Raw genomic sequence first — 21426 nt, forward strand, 5'->3', positions numbered from 1 at the left:
GAGAGCGCCGCCGCACTCCCAAGCGGCGCACTCTCCAGTGCGCCACCGGGCTGGCCCAAATTGCTTGTTTTTTCATGTACTGGTTCCTAATCATTTCAGGGAGGAGTTCTTGGGACCTAGAGCAATGGTTTGCAGTCAGGCTCTAAAGTGAGTTCTACATGATCAGTTTCAAACACGATGGTATTTGAGGGCCATACTGCACTAGCATGACCTCAGGGATGTGTTTCCATGTAACTGTTTGCAAGCCTGTAGACAGGATCTTACATTTATGGAATTAAAATTGTCTTTCCCCCCTAAAACTACACAGTGACATTTTCTGTCTTGTCTTCTGCATTACTAAGTATAAGATTTAACAAACCATTTCTTCATATGTGGGTTTTCTGAAATTACAAAATAACTAACATAACATATAAAACTGAACCTAAAGCTGCCCTCATTTACGAATGACATAATCAAAATTATATCTCTATGAAGGTACTTCAAAAAGTTTGTGGAAAAATAGAATTAAAAGATAATATGTATCTTTCCATGAACTTTTTGAAGTACCCTTGTACACACACACACACACACACACACACACACACACACAGTTTCCTTCCTGAATGAAAATGCAAAAATTAGAATCGCTTATTGGAAAGCTCATAGAGAACGTACCACGTTCTTCCACAATTGTCTTCGATCACTCCCCCTGCTGGTATGATATCATTGTAGAAGCAGCTGCACTCGGACAAATTGACACATTTCATGGTGTTCTCATCCAAATAGGGAGCACTGTCTGGACACTTCGCATAACAACCTGTGTGTAAAAACGACCTGCAGTTCATCTCTTTTTACTGAAACTCGTCATACACCATAATATGTTTGTAAAGTTAACTTAAATGATTCCATGATCTAAGTTGATAATAGCAAAGCGACATCACACTCATAAAAGGAAACAGGATTCAGATCTTCCTGCAGTAGAATATTAACCTAAGACCTTAAAAAAGTGCTGGTCTATTTAATTTTTTTTCTGAAGTGTTTTCTAAAGTATTCTTAAATGATTTGCTACTTCAGTGATCGGCATGATGTTAACATAAAACAGGCATTGATAAATACATATCTTGAAATGTGAACGCCAATTCCAAATATCTGTTTTTGCAAGGCTAGGTGAAGATACAGAAGTCATAACAAAATGGGCCGAAAATATCCCAAAGTCTAGGATTTAAAACAGATGTGACTTTTGGAAAGTTTTTGTGTCATCTTGTTTTCTTGCCACTTCTTTCTCTCTCTCTGAAATATATAATGCTGAGAATAAAACTGTTAAAGTGTGAGATACAGTTAATTGGCCTCTGTTTAAGAAAGATTGAATTATATGTTGCATTCTGAAAGTGCATTCTCATCAAACTACATCATCTAATGAAAGGTATAAAGATTGACAATAGAATCATAGCTCTCTCCCTCAGTTTCTCTCACACATACACATTCTCTCCTATTAAACAGATAATTTATGTCTAGAGAAAATGTTTCTAGTGTAGAAATATTAATGTCATAATGGAGATGAATAACTACTCATTAAATTACAAAACATAAGACAATTGGGAGAAACTAACAACATTTTCCAGTTTTAAAAAACAAATATCACTTGCACTACTTCGTGGATATTCTTAAAATATGCCTTACCTTCTAAAAGTGCAGAAAATTTCTGGCCAATGACCCGATCTTTACATGTTTTTGCAGTCACTGTACCACACGGTTCATAATGCCAGCTGCATTCCCCAGGTGCATTGTAATAATCACAGTAGACAGCTATAATTGAATTATGTCAAATTACTTTCATTCATTACATGACAATTTCCATCTTTCATTTTCCAAAGCACTTTAAAAAGGAATTTTGGATGATATTAATGATAAACAGACCTAAGTATTTCGTTATGTCTTATCAAGTGCCTTTGTCTTTATCTAAGCCACTACATAAATCAAAATAGTTCACAAAAAAAGGGGGAGCATATAAACTCAAAATAACACTTTCTTTTGACATCTTACACTGAGGTTAGTTTGAGCTGGAAAGGTAAACACTAATTTTTCCATTGGGAGATATTTTAGGTTGTAGTCTAGATTCATGGTTTTAATGCTCAAGCTTAAATTAAATCTCTGGAGAAATTAATCTTTTTAATATGTAAATAACAGTCCCCAAACAAGATAACTAAAGATGTCAGTATAATATAATGCCATACATAAGAAACACAATAAAATGAGAATTCTATTTCAATACTTCTTAATTATCATATGTTCTCTCATAATGTGTTGCTTAGAAGGAAAGGAGTTGACTGCTATTAATGTTATCATATTCCATATATACCGAGATTTAGTTTATACTTCATCTTCAACAGAGTTCAATAAAAGTTTTCAAGGAAATAAAATGTGTAAGGATTTCAACCAAAAGTAATATATGAGATAAATGTTTAATGATGTATAAGTATATCAAGATAAGTAAACAGTTCATTGTTCATTTAAGTATGAATACGAGATGTTTTCCATCAGTATTCAGTATTTTCCCCTGTGAACACAGGAATTCTTGAAACTAAAACTGAACTTGAAGTGCTGTAGCAGGTGCTGTATTTTTACAGTTATGTATTTTTCGTATAATAAAAACACATATGAACATGTTTTAAAACCATTCTAGGTACAAGAACGTATGTTTTATGGAAAACATGAGGGCAAGATTGTCTAACAAACCAATTCTATCTAATTCCGTTTTTAAAGAACAGCAACACATGGACTTCACTTACGACAGAGATTTGGTTTTCTCCATGAGACACAGGCTCCCACTGCACTACATGCCTCTGCGTACATGGCCACGGCAGTGCAGAATCCAACGTACTTCCCCTCCATGTCACACGCGCAGGCTTCTTCAATACACGCATCGTAGTAAGCATTGGGGTCAACCTAGGCAGAGCACAGCACATGAGTCTCTGGGGGAGAACCCTGTGTAATGATTGCTTTCAGAGCAGTGCTACCTTGCTGTGGCAGTCTCTGAAGGTGCTGTCCCTGATAATCTCACATTTCCGCACAGCCCAGGCTTTACAGTAAGGGTTTGAGTCACATGGGAAACTTTGAGCTACAGTGTCTGAACAGTCTTGACTTGTTTTCCAGCTATTTCCAAATTCCAGGTCTCCAGCAGCTACCGATGAGTATCTTGTTGTGAAATCGTCCTTGAGGTCTCCATTATTATTTCCACAAAGACCACACACTTTGCCCTGTATTGATTGGAGGGGGAAATTTAAAAATGAATTATACAAGAGACATGGAGAGAGAGACAGACAGACAGACGGATGATAGACAAAAGATAACACTGTTACGTATATTGTGTCATGAATCTCTATCAAATTCCTAATATTGGAAGAAAACCAGAATTTGTAGGTAAGATTCTGCTCTCATCTAATCTAAGTTATCCCATATCACCAAATGATCTAGTGTCAAGTAGAATAAATGCCTTAAGAATAAAAAATAATTATATTTGCTAGTTTCAAATTATACATGAGTATACTCTTAGGTTCTTAACATATTTGCTCCAAGAAATGTATTTAATTTAAAATATAACAGCTACCTAAAAATTGTATCATGTAATAATCTCAAGTAACCAAATATGGTTAAGTTAGAATGCCTCGAGTTTATTGCATTTCCTTGTTTACCATATTTTATCATCTTCAATTACATTTCATATTCCATAAGGAGGTTGAAGAGAAGTAGAGAGCTTTGTTACTGTAACAGAGGCCCTACCATTCTCCCCTGCCCCCAATGAATATGTCTTTAATTTTCAGTAATAAAAATGACTTTGCTTCCCTATTAATCATCTGTTAGTGATATACATACATTCCAACGTGGATCCAGTATAACAGACAGTCTCGTATTTTTGTCCCAAATTATGATGATTCCATTTAGAAACTTCAGAATCAAGTACAGGCCAACAGTATGTATGGAGTATACATTTGCATTGAGTTCACACTCCGTACTTTCTGTAGTTTTGACTGCTGTTACTTTACCATCTTGCAAGACAACATTCTGATCCTGCAAATTAAAAGACAGACTCACAATAACAGTTTTACTCAGCTGCTTATAATGTGAAAGAAAAAGAAAACAAAGAGAAATAGTACTGTACCTGAAGAGCAACTATGATTTTTCTTGAGCATGTAAGCCCATCTTCACAGCACGGGACACTCTCAGTTAAAATACGGAATGTGCCATTTTCACTACCACAATAATCCTTTAAAAATGAAATTATAATAGTAATTTATGAATATCAGAGACATTGAACTCAATAGCCATATCTGTATCAGACAAATATTTCTTAGAGAGTGATGCCTTAAACTCAATAAATTACCATATGCCATTATGGAATTTCCAAAAGACAATGGTTTGACTGCATTTATGTGTAGGTAACCTTGGCTGAGTCCAATCTAGTTAACTTGCTTCAATTCGGCCTTTTCCCATTACTTCTATGCAAGCTTAAAATTATACCATAGATATATAAGTATTTATGTTATATATGTATGTATTCACAGATTTATTTCCAAAGACTCTGTTAATAGCTAGATAGAAGTGACTTCCTTTTCTCAGTGACTTATATGAAACTTGATATTCAATCTAAACTAATGCATAAATACAAATATTGAGTGCTTAGTATGTGCTCCACTGTGTGCTCTAGTTTGGTTTCAAGCAGGGGCTATTTCCATACCCATTTTATATATATGAAAACAATAGGTAAAAGAATGTGCTCAGAATCACACATCTGATAAATGGTAGAGCCAGGATTGAAATATAGGCCTAGCTTCTAGAGTCAGCATTTGTGGAATAACATTTATAAAGCAAATGTATTTCACAGGGCCTAGCTTACAAAGCCCTTTAGTTTCAGGTATAGCCTAACTTTTTAAAATTACACATAGAAATGTCAAGCTTGCAAAAGGCAGGATTCTTTCCCCAGGCTAAAGTCTCTGTTGTAGATAAAGAATTGTAACACAGCAAAATTGCTGGCTCAAAGAGCAGATGTCCCTGGTACAGGTTAACCTACTGATTGATATGTTGAGAAAGTTACTTGATTGTTATGTAAACATACCAAGGAAATTGCTGTAGGAAAAAAAAAAGTGTTTGCTAAGAACAAGCTTTTGTTGGTGGATCGACTTAACTTTTTACAAATTGCATTATGGAACATCATTTTGTTTATTTCACTAATGTTACTAGTTTCCATTGTTAAAACTGTACTTAGCCATAACTCTGCCTATATCCTTGTGTTCTTTGTAATGATTAAATCAACTAAATTTTCTTGTGAAACTTCCTTGTCTTTACAATAAAAGGGAGAAGCTAACTTTGAACCAGGGCTGTCACATTCAGCTTTATCCTCCTAAAGGGGAAATTACTGAAGTGCTGTCCTTCCGGGCTTCTCAATGAATTCATACTCCTTTGAGTAATCATATAATTCTTTTTTACATCTCTGTTACACAGGGGGAAGTGTAACAAGCATTACACTGTGTAACATTTTACTGACTTCTAGAAAAATGTAAGGGGAGGTTTTGGATTTTTTTAAGTTCTCCAGAACTCATCTACAAATGAATAATAATTAGCAAGTATAGAAAAATTGTGATAAAACACACTCATAATTACCTCAAGAAATGAGTACTGGCAGAGACCATCAAAGCTGTAACTTTTCCCATCAAAAGTTCTAACATGTCCATCCCCATAGATGTGGCAGGTGGTTTGACATTCATTTTGTGTACAGTTCCAAGACCCTTTAATGCAAGTACTAAAGGAAAAAAATAAGACAGTATGGTAATTATATTACCATATATACCATATGCCAGGATTCACATACTCTCATTGTTTTTGTAAAGAAGCACAAAATAAAGTTTCACATTGATTTATTAAATTTTGCAGTTGTCTTCATTATATTGTATGCTGTTCATTATATAAAATGCTGTAAAAAGTTTCTATATTTTAAAAATAGCATCTTTTGCTAATGGCATTTGGCCATTACTTTTTTCAAATATCCCAAAGTATGACTTCTTTCTTATGAAAGTAAGAGTAGACTCTGTGTTTTCTAATACCCAAAAGAAATAAAATAGTAATCCTTTATTACACACCATTCATTGCAGCCAACTGAAGTGACACTTCCTTGGTCATATTCTCTTCCACCAAAAGAGCATGGGCAGTCATCAGGAAAGACACATTTCCTCTCAGAATTTCGAACCATTCCTACTGGACAGTAGCAGCCACGTCTGCAAGACAAGTCCTCCTGCAGAAATAAATATAAAATGATTAGGCACAGTTCTAATCATGTCACATTATCAGCATCAATTTAAATACACAAATCTACCAAGTATAAATTTGGAGCTAACGTGACAAGTCAGAATAACACACAAAAATAATATAACAATCTAATTATTTTTCATTGACGTTTTAGTTTCCTTCTGCCTTGAAACAATTAAAAGTTTTTAAAAACTCAACTCTAAGGCCATGTTGCTTACATCAAAAATAGGTATGTTCCGAGTGCTGCACGTTCTGTCAACTCTACTCTGTGCCTTGGGATCACTGCAGTCCACATACTCAGCCCCTCCAGAACAGTTATCTGCAGGATACAGGAAGTTGTTAATCAAGAGCCTCTTGATCTGTTTATTTCAGCCAAAGTAGATACTTAAGCTTGCACCACAATGTCAGCACTTACATAGGGTTAAATTAAGAGGAGTCTGGCAAAGAAGAATCCCATCCTGACAGACACTGGAAATAAAAGAAAATTATACATGTAAACATCAAATGCCAAGGACAATTAGTTAGATAAATGAGACACAGTCCCCAGAACATGAACAAAATGTACAAAACTATAAGATATAGACTTGCAAGAATTACAGCAATGTACAAACAAGGTTCTATGAACCCGAGAGAAAACTATGGAAAGGATGGCTGGATCTTAATGGAGAAGTAAGTTTCAACAGATACAGCTAATCAAATGCCTAACTGTGATGCAGGAAAGAACAAGATATGTTCCAATGACTCCATCTAGTCATGTTGGGATAGAAGACAGATGGCACAGTGAGAAGAAGTGGTAAAAGTAGGTTGGGGCTAGATATTGGATGGCCTTAAATGACTTGCAACTTTGTTTCTATTCTTCAGTCAACTATAAGTCCTTAAAATTTCTGAGCGGGACAATGGCACCATTAGAACAGTCCTTTAGGTTAGACAGCAGCACTGCAGGAGCAGTGCAGAAAACATGAGACAGCAACAGAGAGAGACAGGGCAATGAACAGCCAAAGTAGCTGCCCCAGTAGTGCCAGCAAGAGCTCATGGGAGTCTGAAATAGGGCAGTGATGAAGGGAACCATAATTTGGAGATACTAGCCTAAGTTTCATTCAAAAGTTAATCTATTTATTCCCCAACACCAACAGAGGAAAAGAAAGTATCTTTATCAAACCCCAACCAAATGTTTGTGGGCTTTGATGGAAAGAGGTTACCTATGCTTTCCTTTTAAAGGGCAAAGAAAAATCATTCATTGCTCAATGATAGCTTCATGAAACTAAAGAAACAAAAGAAGGCACATCCAAAGATTTTTGGAATGGCTACTTCATTTTTGTGGTTACATTGTTAAGAATTACTATGTCTGTCTATGGAATTAGGTATGTTTAAATTACTTTACTCCAAACTGTAGAAATTGCAGTCTACTTGGCCCTTACAAAGTAGTTAAATTCTTCAGCTCTTCAGGAACTAAATCCAAATTCTTGAGCATGGCTTGGCCACTGGTCTGTTGCTAGCCCAATCCTATGCAACAACAACCCACTTGTACAATACTTTTTCAGGCATTTTCTGTATTAATGCATTCTGTTTATTCCACAGATAATCAGCTTCCATATCTCAATTTTGTCTAGTAAAAGATTCATCCCTTAGGACAACTCAAATGCCAGTCTCTTCTGGAAAGTTTTCCTCAATCTCCTCAGAGGGCGACTGGCCCCTTTCTACTAAGATGTCGTAGTATACAAATCACCTTTTAACTGCTTGCTGTATGAGTCCAAGACAATGGTCACAAGGCCTGGCACACAGTAGGCACTTAATAAGTGTTTGTTGAATGATGACAGCTAAGAGACATCTAGAAAATGTTGTCTAAATATGAAATCGTTTTGCATTGTCTGTATATAGGAGCTACCAGAATATTTTTTCCACAGGTGTTTGAAACTAAACCAGCATAGAATAAATCATTTATAACCATTATGATGCAGTGAATCTTCCAAAATAATAAGAGCAATAGCTAACCTAAATAAAAAATGAAAAATCAAAAATATGGCAGGTCTAAAGAAGACTTCATACTAGCAAAAGACTATTTCTCTGAAAGGACACACTCCCTGATTTCAGCATCTTAACAAGCACATATGTAATCTCCATACCATGTATTGTCATCAAGATGGATGAGTTTGCCCGGCTGCATGACCTCATCATTTAAGTAGCAGTCACACTCAGATTTCTGAACACATTTTCCTTCATTAGTCTGGAACATTCCATCAGGGCAGGCACATCCATCAACTGGAACATCTTCTACATCACAGCTCCTATCTCCCTCTGACAATGATCGGCAAGAACTATTGCAGGCTTTTACACTGTACTTGAAAACCAGGCCACTTGGACAGGATTGCTCTGTTGGTAGAGACAAAAAATAATGACTATGAATACATCCAGGAAAATAAGCAATTTTACTGCAACTTGATGTTTATAGATTTTATAGTGAACTATAAAAAGGTTCTTGTCCATTGCTTTTTTTTTTCATTCTGCATTTTTTCAGTCAATATTGGGTTCCTACTGTATGTTTAACCACTCTTCTGGGGATAAAGCCTGCAAACAGAACAGGCAATACACTGCTGTCATGTGGCTCATATTCCTGGAGGAAGGACAGTTGTGGTATGTACTATGAGGTAGCCAGATGGAAAGTGCTAAGTGTGTACAGCTGGGGATCTGCACTTATTAAAGTGGATGGATAGATGAAGAGGACATAAGGAAATTCTATGTCTGGGGAGTAGCCTAAGTCAGAAGAGAGGATAAAGCCCACATAGGAGAATGGAAGCTATAAGCCCAGAGGCAGATTCAGTGGTTACGATTTACAGGGCCCTCTTAAGGAGTTTGGTCTTTAGCCTGAGAGCAGTAAGAAGCCATTGACTTGACTTAGAGACTGGAGTGTTACATGAAAAGGTTAGTTTTATTTGGTTTTGCTGTAAAGACTACCCTGCTTTCTCTAGAAAATGTATTAGAGGGAGCCATGAGTGGATATTAAAGGAGGCTATTGCAATCATCCAAGAGATGAAAATGGTGGTTTCTTGAAATAGGTTGGTGGCAATAGAGATGGAGAGATGCGAATGGATTTGAGAGAGATTTTGGAGGTGAATTTGACAGACCTCACTTATTAACTGGATATGAGCTGTGAGATGTTAAGTATGACCTACAAGAGATGTGTTTCTACAAAGTTTTTTCGTCTTTTTTGTTTTTTTTCTTTTGGTAAATCAAGACTTTTTCTGAAGACATGCTCAAACAGTGCAATGAGTATTTTAAAGCAAAGCAGAATTTTGCAAAGTTTTTTCGTCTTTTTTGTTTTTTTTCTTTTGGTAAATCAAGACTTTTTCTGAAGACACGCTCAAACAGTGCAATGAGTATTTTAAAGCAAAGCAGAATTTTATAAATATGATAATTGAGCCACTAATTTACTGATGCATTTTATTCGTTTTTCTCAAAATAAATGATTACTATTAAGATATCATTTCAAAGTGCATGGTAATGGGTATGCCGCCAGTATGAATCTGGCTTTCACATCTTGGGCAAGAGGGCGACAATCAGCTTTGTATCTCATGAATATTCATAACCAATTTTACTATTAAGATATCATTTCAAAGTGCATGGTAATGGGTATGCCGCCAGTATGAATCTGGCCTTCACATCTTGGGCAAGAGGGCGACAATCAGCTTTGTATCTCATGAATATTCATAACCAATTAAAAAATTAAAATTAAAATTTTAAAAACTGCATTAGCAGTCAGACATTATTTAAATTTCAGCATACAACAATTGAAAAGAAATATATATATTTATATGAGTATATAAATACATATGTATTATGTTCTTGTTTATATGTGAAGATATTAAATCAAGAAGGAATAACTAGTAAAAATTGCAAGGATTGCACAAGGATATTTAAAAAAACAAAACAGAAAATCATCTTTGAAAGAACCAGGTAAAAATTTGTAAATACATGGGCCCCCACACAAACAGAAAACTACAGTGAAATTGAGAAGGAAGGAAGAGTCATCTTAAGCTTCTATCCTGCTTACCACATTGTCCAGTTCTCCATTCCACTATGTATGTTTCCTTCTCAGCACACGCTTTCACGTAGTTGCCTAAAACTGTACACAGGCAATCTTGGCTGTTTTCACAAGAGCAAGTGTATTTTTTGCATTCCTTTCAAATAAGAAATGAATTTATATTGCATTATGAAATTATTCAGAAGAACAGGTAAACTGGATATAGTAACCAGTTCATAACCACTCCTCCACCCCCAAGAAAGTTTGTCTTTGACACCTTCGGGATTTTTTTTCTCAAGAGAGAAAATTAATTATTAACCCACTTACCAAAGAACTTAGAGAAGACAGAAAGAAAAACTTATCCGAGAATTTTGTCATTTGGGGTTATTTCCGAGTATCATGTATTTTTTTTAAGTTGGTATATATAATGCAAAAAAATTAATGTTAAATTTAAGCATAAACCTTAATCTATTGGCAGTGGCTGTTATTTGAAAATGTTTAATATATACATGCTTTTGTCAGTATCATCAGAGTATTTCCCAAAAAGAGCTGTTAATGTTAGACCTCACAAACCTCATGATAGGATTTAGGGTTCACAACTGGATGGCAGGAAGCAAAAGGCCCACTTGAATCAAGGAGAATTGCACAGTGCCTTTCAGCAAACTTTTCTGGAAGAAAAGTAATGCACCCAAAATTAGTATCAATAATGTCATAATTATTTTAATTAAAAGAAAGGATGCAAATTTTTAAGTTTTGCCTATATTAATACAATTTCATTTTTAAAGTGTTTTGCTACAATGAATTCAATTTGTTGTCACTATATACAAAATAGCAAAATATAATTAGAAACATCTTACACTGAGAGGCAAAATCTTTATTAACTTTGGATCTTTGTATTAAATCAATTAGCCCTTCTCTAAAATGAAGTTTCTATACATAATGGGATTAAGGGAACCAGATTCTATCTTTATGTGCCTCTTACCTTTAAAGTACATATTTATGGCTGAACTGTGACAAGTTGGTAAATAAATCAACTACAACACTTCCCTTTTCCCACTCCTCTCACCCTGGAAGTTCATTTCAGTTTTTTTTTGTTTTTTTTTTTTTCCAAAAAATACTTAATTGATATTTGGTCAGTTTATAAATAACTAGCCTAATATTAAATTAACAAAAAAAGAAAATTCACAAAAAATAGCATCTGGATAGCAAATGCTTTGTTTAATGATTTTTGGCAATAAAGAAAGCTGAATTTATCAAAAAGACACTAAAGCCAAATATTTCTAAAATTCTGACAAATTTGTAACTAGGTATCACCACTTTTTATGTAAATATTACTAACAATAGTTTATTAAAATACAGTTTAATTTTCTGCATTTTGTGTTATGAGGTTAAATACAAAACACTGAAAATTAAATTTAATTAATTTATATATCTCTCCAAAGTGATAGTGTATGGTCTGCTTAACATAAACTGGCTTGGTTTCTTATGAGGTATACATTTTTCTTGTCTATTCTCATTATAGTCATTTTCATTGTAAGACCTCCAAAACAAAATAACATGACAATTAAAACACTGAAATATGTACTGCCATATTTACATTAATGCTTCTACCAACTCACTCTTAAAATCAAAATTAGATGAAAATTTTAAAAAGAAATACTACAGTAATTTTAAAAGATTATTACAAGGTGCTCAGACTATTTGTTTCAAACATGTGGATTAATTTAGAAGCAATTAATTAACATGTCAATATATTTTAAATTGGCTTTGATTGCATTCCTTATTTATGAACGAAGCAACATAAAATAAAGCATCCATTAAAATCAACAATACTAGGGTAGCAACCAAAGCATGAATTGCATTCAAAATACTTGGATTGCAACTTCATCTGTAATCCCTATTAAGTACATCCCCTCTGGGCTCCATTACCAACATCTACATTAATGGGGATAATAACTCCCCCATACCCTTCATGAGGGATTAAATTGAACTAATATTTATGAAAGTCTTACCAAAAGGTAAGCTGAAAAATAAGCCGAATGATACAAGTGTAATTTTTTAAAAAATATATATCTATATTTGGGATATGAAAGTCTTACCAAAAGGTAAGCTGAAAAATAAGCCGAATGATACAAGTGTAATTTTTTTAAAAATATATCTATATTTGGGGCTTGATATTACTGATATACAAGACAGCAGTGGTTAGGACACCCAGACCTAGCTATAGCTCTATCATCAAGTGGCTGCAGCAGTTTGGGTGAGTCTCACTTTTTCAAACAATGATCATTTTCACTAAATTAAAGGTAAAAAATAATAAACTAGATGATCTCTAAAGTCTCCTCCAAACTTGTTATTCTATGGGTATGGAGAAAACTGTATAAGGAAGGAAAGAGTAGCTATAGAAAACAACTGAAATGAATCCCCAAAGAAAAACGTGTTTTCTAGAAGTACGCTCTGCCAGCCAGACTGCTTCTGTGCTGTTTTCTCTAAAACTCGGACAGTACAATAAAACTAGCTAAAACCAGGATTATCTGAAATTCTCATATTATTGCCAGAATAAGTACATAGTTCCCAGCACCAGATATTTAAATACAGAGTTTGGTGTTCAGTTAATGTTACCTTTATCTATACTGATACATGAAGCAGAGTTTCCTTTAGAGCAGGACATCATTTCCCAAGAATTAGCAAATGCCTGAGATGTCTTCTCCAATATATTCTGACTTGACATGAAATCATCCTCCACTTTGTTGTTGTAGGAACCACAGAGTCCTGGATAATAGCACAGAACAAAGTTTAACATCTCCTCACCTACTCAACTTTTTGGATTTATATCCTAATCTCATAGTCAGTTCTTTGCTTCAATCAAATCCTGTAGAATCTACCTTAGAATATGTCTTGGTCAGTCTTTATACATGTAAGTAAATATCATGACACTTCAGATTTCATTCAAGTTTTCTTTCATTTAAATTTCAGGAGCACTAAACCCATTTTTCATAAAAACTGTATATTTCCTGTTTGTTGCTGTAACTTTATCTTCTTTGACAAGGTGGTAGGAAAGCATGCTTGCAAGTAGGAAGCTTACAGCTGCACATTTTCATGGTTTTGGTGCAAGTAGTTGAACCCTGTTAAGGGCTATATATGCTTTTCTTACCTGGACTCTTCTGACTAATGAGTTACTTTTCTTTTCTATGAGTAAATCAGTTACTTTCTCATGTAAACGTATATTGCAAAACCTCGTACCATTTATAAATTAATAGCTCTTTGTGGGATTTGTCATAATCGTTTTGTTTGTTTTGTTCAACATTCATGGCTGTATGTTAAGAGGTGATTTCTATAATTAAAAAGCCTCAGTGAAAAAAATGATCATGTGATCTATCAAGAAGACAAGTAATATGTAGCTTGTATTCGAAATATGATTTTCAAAATACTTATATCTATAATATTTTCATTTATTCAACTACAGAACAAAGTATTATTAACATATACTAGCAAAGTGATATATAACATATTTTATCAAATACCACATAACTAGAAGGCTTAATGTAAACATTTTAAACATTTAAATTGTTTTAAAAACCTTTGGGGAATAGATTTTGTCATAAATAAGGTGTCTTTACTATGAAAAACAAGTTGTAATATTTTACTTTGGTGTGGAAGGGAATTTTAAGTCAAAATATTGTTTTAAAAACCTTTGGGGAATAGATTTTGTCATAAATAAGGTGTCTTTACTATGAAAAGCAAGTTGTAATATTTTACTTTGGTGTGGAAGGGAATTTTAAGTCAAAATGCTTAATGGTTAATGTCATTAATTGACAGACAATTAGAAGTTACAATAAATTATGGTTACATTAGAGCATCAGAAATAAAAATATATCTAGAGGACTTACCTACGGTGTCTGTGAATTGGTTGGGTGGCATAGAAACATACAATTGCATCACAGGAACAATTTGTATTTGCATTTTTACATGAAAGTATGTTTCTACTTGAAGATAAGAGGAAGACGCTTTGAAGATTTGTATTTTGTCTGTTAAAATAATTATTAACATTAATAACAATAATCGACTTGTTCAACTGTTTTTAGTCTCTTAAAAATATTTTAGTATTTTAACATCTGTTAAAATACAGAAACATTTAATATCTTTAAAAAATTAAATAAGTAAATGCATCTTACACTTAGTTTGAAATGCTATTATTAAACCTACCTGTATAGTAATAACTTTGATTTCTAATCTTGTCATTTGTAACTGTTCCATCACTGTTGAATATATATTTTTCAACTGAAACAGACTAATATTTAGAAAACTTTGTTAGTTCATATTAATTTACAATATTAATTTTTAACATAATGCATGAACCTAAATTTTCATGCCATAAAACATATTTAATTTTATCAGATTAATTTATAAATAGATAAAATATAGAGTATTTTTAAGTATTTCTCATACTTTGCTTCATTGTTTCTCATATCAGCTCTGTGCAGCAGATCGTAAAGGAATCTTATCCCCAATTTGTAAGTGAGGAAACTGAAATCCAAGAACATAACTTGGATTTCCAAAGGTCAAACAGATTGTAAGTGCCAAAGTCCAGACTAGTTGTCCTCCCTTCCCATTTAGGCCTGTTTTCACTTACAATGTCCATTCCAAATATATAAAATTCTAAACAAAAACCATTGTCTTCCTTCTTAAACAGTCCTCAGAGTTTAATAATTCAGTGAACATATAAGGCTGATTCATAATTAGCATATTAATTGTGTATCTTGGTACTTTTAATATATTTCAGGATCCTTGGAATTGTCTAGCTCTTCTAGGGACTTTTATTTATGCTTTTAATTTACATGGTAAAGCCTCTCTTCAACCTCAAAAATTCTGAATATGTGAAATAATTGATTTGATTTGACTCTGAAGAAACAGGAAGCTGATTACTTACAGAATTCAAGAGAAGTGTAACACTAGTTAAGCATGTTCCTGTCTGCCCACTTGGACATGGACGAAGCTCAACACTAACAGACCAATCTTTATCCTGTGAAAAAAATGCATTTCATTAAAATGTTTATTAAAGTGTTATTGATCATATGTTATTACTACGTGATTCTTTCACAATGCATGTTTACATTTTAAATTTCTACATACAGTCTTCTCTGAAAATAGAAACCTAGTTCAGTCCATAGTATATAGTTTCAGGATTGGCCAAGAGCTTTATAGATGGTCTGAGTATCTTGCCTAAGCTATGTCTATGTAGTCTACAATTAATGGATTTTCATAGTTATCTTTTTTTTTTCTCTTTATTTTTTTTCCTTCTCCTCAAAGGGAATTGTGCTGCCTTATAGGGACGATTAGTAATTATAGGTAACATAGCTTGTTTATTCTCTGGACAGTCCACAATGCTTATTTAAATCCAATGTGAGAGTTACCTAACTGTAAAATCATAATATATATCATGAAAAAAATTGACTTCCGGTTCTCATTTCAAAGTCTAGGAATCTTTCATCTCTACAAAGCAAATATTCCATGTGCTTTGGCATATTTCCCTCTCACTTTCTCCATCCCCTATCCTCATGATTAAAAGAGGAGCACCAAACGTAGGAAAGATAGCTGATGTGGGTAAGTGGTCAGGAAACTTTCTTTTGGAAAACTGACTTTTAGCAGCAGCAAATATATTTTGCAGCTTACTGGACTTTTATCCACATCTCTCACTTCAGGAATTAAAATTTCTGCTCATTACATTTTTTACCAGGAAGATTAAATAAAAATTGCTTACTCTCATGCTAACTGAAGGCACAAACAACAAAATGGAATCACCCTTTTATTGAAATTCAGATTATTTAAAATTTTATTACCGAAAAGAATTTAAATGTAAGGATAACCTCTATTATACTGGTACTATTGTATTATAAAAACTAAAAATAAATTTAAAGAAATGATGAAAGAGGAAGATGTTTCATGGAATGTGAAAGATTGTTTCATATGAAGCTCTAGTGAAGACATGCAACAAAATTTTCCAGTGTATTTAGCAAATTATTGGTGAATGAAGAGGGTTTTATTTGTTATGGGTTTTTGTTAGCAAAGAATTTACAAGGAGCACAGGTAATACTGATTCAATACTGACAGGTAATACTATCAATACCAACATGCAACAGAAAACAGATATTATAATATATAACCAGTAATTGGAGATCTGTTTGTTTTTTTTATTTCTTTAAATAGTAATTAGAAGTGAAGATTGTGTTTTAAATTGTTTGAGAAATAGCTCGATGTTTATATCAGTGTTCTCAACTGTTCTAAGCTATTACATACGTAAATGGCCAGGAAGTGACAGTTTCCAGCATAGTTGTACTTAGCACCATCAAAGGTGGTAAATGAACTTCCTTCCACCTTACATCTTCCAGGGCAGAGTGCTTCAGTGCAAGCCCACTTTGCTTCTTGGCATGTGCTGTTAAAATGCAATGGTTACATTCAAGGTCACCAATCATGTTTTCTCTATGGTGAAAATAAATATCATAACCCTTGAAAAATCATAATTTAAGCTAGAATATCCGGTTAAACTTTTATTATATGATCTTCATTCCCTACTCAACATTTGAGCTCTGATAAAATTTCTCATTTCGTGGTGGTATCCTGGTATTTTAAAAGACTTGAATTCCAGTGGCTAAAATGATACCTTCTACATGAATGAAACATGCAACAACTTGTAAATTGAATTTCAGGTGTTTGTTTAAATGGAACACATTTCATTATTAGTATTGAAACCACTGCTACAAGCCACATTGTAGACTTACACTGTCCAATACAGTACAGAGACACCCAGCCCAGCTCTTACTGAGCTTTTGAAATGTGGCTAGTTCAAATTGAAATCTGCTGTAATTTAAAATACACACGTATTTTGAAGAATTAGTATGAAAAAAATTGTAAAATTTCTCATTAACTTTATTTTATATTAATTTCCTTTTGAGGTGATAATATTTTAGATATATTGGGTGATATCAAGTACATGATTAAAATCATTTCCACCTGTTTGTCTCTTTAATTTTTAAAAATGTATCAACTAAAAAATGTTAAATTATATATGTGGATCACGTTTGTGACTCATATTGTATTTCTTTTGTGCAGCACTGTCATAGACATTCAATAAATCATAGCTATAGTTATTCACAATTATTCATACTACAATAACAAAATATTTCCTGCTTATGAAGAAAATATTATAGTATAAATAATAGATTGTTTTCATTAGCCAGATTATTTCCTCACAAGGACACATTTCTAGAAAAGTCCTCTGCAGTCTTGCAGAAATTTAGCATTTCAGAGAAAAGCCATAATGAGGAATGGGGAAATCTCACTGGTCTACTGTTATTGACTCAAAAGGAAGACTCAAGCTGACTATTCAGTTAAGAGTGAAATAATCAACACTAACTTTTGGCACATTAAATTTCACTCCAGAGTAAGTATACTATTCATCTTCACCAATGAAGCTATGTAGAAAAGTTGTTTGAAAAGTGTTGGGTTGTTTCTAATTGTACATTTTTATTATTAAACATTCTCGGCTGAATTAGCATCATTTTTGTTTCATTATTGTAACCAAACTCTTGTACTATGTTTTGCTCTATATTTGCAACTACCAAGCGGTCTAATATTCAAAACACTATTTCAGCTAGTGAATAACATTATTTTTTAAAGATACACAGAAAGCTCATATATTTTATAATATAAGCCTTTCTCAAAAAAAAATTGAAAAGACAAAACATCAGGTACACAGAAAATGCAATAAAATTGCCATTTAATTCTGAAAAGTGTATTTTAAGGTGCATTTAGGAATCTTTTTCAAATTAGATAAAAAATATTCCTATTATTTCACCATCAATAAAATGTGGAGAAAAAGCACACACATACCACTGAGAACCACAGGGGCCTTCTCGGACTTCTCCTGACTGATACACTTTTCCACTGGATTCACAGGGACATTCAGCCTTTAATACACATTTCCCTTTTTCTCCAATATCATCCAATAGATAACCTAGAATACATTTTGAGATCAGGTTAATCTCAAGACTATATAAACGTCAGCAAATTGTCCAGCAGTATATTATGAAATCACTCACTCTTGATCTAGTTTTTTCAAGTGTAAACACACAATACAAATGGCAATTTCTTGTTTAAGCAATTACTCCTCATTTGAGAACTAGCAAGAGTATAGATAATTTTTCTGAGCCTGAGTTACTGCTCCACAGAGCACAGTCATATTAAGCCCAATATAGTACTAGAAAATAGGAGGGTACTTCAAAAGTTCATGGAGAAATTGGATCGAAAATTAATACAAATCTCTCCATGGACTTTTTGAAGTACCCTCACATTTTATGGAGTACCAGAGCCCTCAGGCACTGTAGAGACAGAAATTCACGTTAGCTTTAAAAGTCTTTCCAACCCTCCTCTGCAGTTTACAAAAAGGATAAATTAGGAATAGTTGAATTGTTGAAATATCTTGTTACAAATAAGATACCACTATACGTGAGCCACGTCTTTTTAAGCCGTTTTAGTGTAAAATACTCTCAGAGGTGGATTACCTTCTGGGCAGGTGCAGCCACTCACACATTCACTGTCTTGAAAAGGAGCCACATTAGAACAACTTGGAGGATTTGAGAGTCCACATTCTTTGTAGATATGTTTTTCTGGGCATGTATGTTTTTCTGGAGAAATACAGAAATATGTATACATGGAAATTAGAAGAAAACAAATGTGATAAACATGCAATATTCTAATAAGGAGCTTTTCAAATGGGATTCTTTCAGTCTAATTTTCAAAATATAAATCAGTCTTTAAAGACACTCCGTATAATCAAATTATGCCAATGTCCCATGCATTGTTTTATTCTAAAATACTTAATTTGGAGGAAATGTACATTGTGTATAATTTCATCTCAAGTTGAAATCGATATTCTACTTGTATTATAGGGATTGACATAAGCATAAGTAGAAATTATATTCATATGAAGCTCATATTTATGTTTGATTAATCTTTTTGGAAGAAAATTATAGTACTACTCAGTATACTTTTGATAAATTTTCCAGTGATTTTTTACAGAATTTACTCATTTTTCCCCATGATTTTTCTTACTGTAATGACTACAAAGTTCCTAATTAAGATCTTAACACAAAGTACTGAGACTTGAGACAAGTCACAACACCAAAACGAGCCTCAGTTTCCTCATAAGTACATGTGAGAGACAAGACTCCATCATCTGGGAGATCCCTTCTAAGGCTTAGAATCATTTCAGGAGATTACTTTGAGATGCAGCTTAACTTTAAAGTGTTATAGAAACTTATCAATTTGTAATCTATAGTGAAGTTAAAAACCTACCACAAACCACATCGGAATCGTTTCTCCAGGATTCAAAGATGCCAGAACCATCTGAGGCACAGAGGCGGGACAATTCTGAGAAAGTGTCACACGTAGAATTTTTTTCTTTATTTTGGCAGTACTCATCAACACAAATCATTTTGTAGTCATCGGATGAAGTGGCAACCTTTCCACATTTCTCAAAGTAAGTTCCAATAATTTTGTTACAGTACTACAAAAAAAAAAACATGTTTTACTAAATGTTTAATTAAAACAAGAAAAATGGGCAATTGAGATAATTTTTAGGAAAAGATAACACAGAAGTTTGTTTTGTTTTTCATGTTATTCTGTAGCTTTGACAGGATAGAATACTTGGATATTGGTTGAAATGAAGGTTTTTCAATATTATAGTTGCTAAAGTGACTTTACTATACAAGGTAACAGAGAAAAGAGAAAGCAATTCCAGCTGTGAAGATCAAGGAGAGATTCACAGGAAGATGGTAGATGATCTTATATACTGTCATGGCTTAATTTGCTTTGCTGGAGGATGACAAGATGGCTATAAATGCAACACCCACTGTCAATAAAACAAAAGTGTCTCCATTCTATCCATACATCTCTTGATACTGAAAATTTTTTTCTAGATTGAAATATGAATATGTGAACATTCATTCAGTCATAAAATGAATGCAATCTATCAAATTCAACATAAAATTACATAAGAGTGGAAAATTCACAGCATAAATGATGACTATTTTAAATATTGTAGTCAAAAATGTTATCTGTAACTTTTTTCAAAAAGAAAGTAAAGAATATGGGAGATAACAATTTAGACTGGATGTCTGGTGCAAAATAAAGGACTTGGATGCAGTACATGGATTTCCAAGAGAAGAGTCTAGTCTGTACCCATCAAGAGATGAGAATGGAGGGATGAATTTTGTTTACAGAAAAACTAAATACTAAACTAAACTAAAACACTATGCAAAAGTAATTAGAATTTTTATACTAATATATAGTAAATATCATAATGTTTTGGGGGAAAAAAAACTTATTTCAGCATCTACAGCTAGACTAAAGCCAAAAAACATTAGAAGGACATTAGAAAGGAAGCACTTGCAAAATTCTAAGATTTAGATACTAGTGCTGAGAAGAAGACAGTGGCCACCTAAATTGAAACCAGGGGTTACACAGCTGTAGAAATCAAAACAGCATGGCACTGGCATAAAAACAGACACAGAGACCAGTGGAACAGAATAGAGAGCCCAGAAACAAACCCAAACATATACTGTCCACAAATTTTTGACAGGAGCACCAAGAGGACACAATGAGGAAATGATAGTGTCTTCAATAAATGATACAGGGAAACTGAATTTCCCCATGCAAAAGAATGAAATTAAACACTTACTTTACATCACACACAAAAATCAACTCAAAATGGATAAAGGACTTAAATGTAAGACCAGAAACTATAAAACTCTTAGAAGAACACATAAGAGAAAAGCCCCTGAACATCAGTTTTGGAAATGATTTTTTGCATGTCATACCGAAAAAGCTCAGGCCTCAAAATCTGAAATAAATAATGGGATTACATCAAACTAAAAAGTCTCTGCACTGTGATGGAAACAAACAACAAAACAAAATGGTAGCCTACATATTGGGGGAAAATATTTGCTAACCATATATCTGATAAGGGGTTAATATCCAAAATTTATAAAAAACACATAAAACAATAGTGGAAAAATAAAGAACCTAATTTAAAAATGGGCAAAAGACCTAAATAGATATTTTTCCAAAGAAGA

At 33.4% G+C, this 21426-nt stretch overlaps 1 protein-coding gene across 1 annotated transcript in view; it reads right to left on the minus strand.

Annotated features, from left to right (window-relative positions):
• Positions 1–21426, minus strand: part of MUC19 (mucin 19, oligomeric) — a gene marked incomplete at its 3' end in the record, with an annotated part of 133578 nt that overhangs the window by 103962 nt on the left and 8190 nt on the right. The window contains exons 8-28 of the mRNA XM_008567143.1: positions 19649–19859; positions 18856–18978; positions 18185–18308; positions 16592–16727; positions 15225–15317; positions 14501–14585; positions 14185–14322; positions 12917–13066; positions 10871–10965; positions 10328–10454; positions 8403–8649; positions 6695–6747; positions 6498–6598; positions 6114–6265; positions 5638–5776; positions 4139–4243; positions 3853–4047; positions 2997–3236; positions 2769–2925; positions 1660–1785; positions 655–796 (exon numbers count right to left, since the gene is read on the minus strand). Of these exons, the coding sequence (XP_008565365.1) occupies positions 655–796; positions 1660–1785; positions 2769–2925; positions 2997–3236; positions 3853–4047; positions 4139–4243; positions 5638–5776; positions 6114–6265; positions 6498–6598; positions 6695–6747; positions 8403–8649; positions 10328–10454; positions 10871–10965; positions 12917–13066; positions 14185–14322; positions 14501–14585; positions 15225–15317; positions 16592–16727; positions 18185–18308; positions 18856–18978; positions 19649–19859 (2939 nt within the window). The remainder of the gene's footprint in view (positions 1–654; positions 797–1659; positions 1786–2768; positions 2926–2996; positions 3237–3852; positions 4048–4138; positions 4244–5637; positions 5777–6113; positions 6266–6497; positions 6599–6694; positions 6748–8402; positions 8650–10327; positions 10455–10870; positions 10966–12916; positions 13067–14184; positions 14323–14500; positions 14586–15224; positions 15318–16591; positions 16728–18184; positions 18309–18855; positions 18979–19648; positions 19860–21426) is intronic.

The sequence above is a fragment of the Galeopterus variegatus genome, unplaced genomic scaffold (assembly GCF_000696425.1).
Source record: "Galeopterus variegatus unplaced genomic scaffold, G_variegatus-3.0.2 Scaffold297, whole genome shotgun sequence".
NCBI lineage: Eukaryota > Metazoa > Chordata > Mammalia > Dermoptera > Cynocephalidae > Galeopterus > Galeopterus variegatus.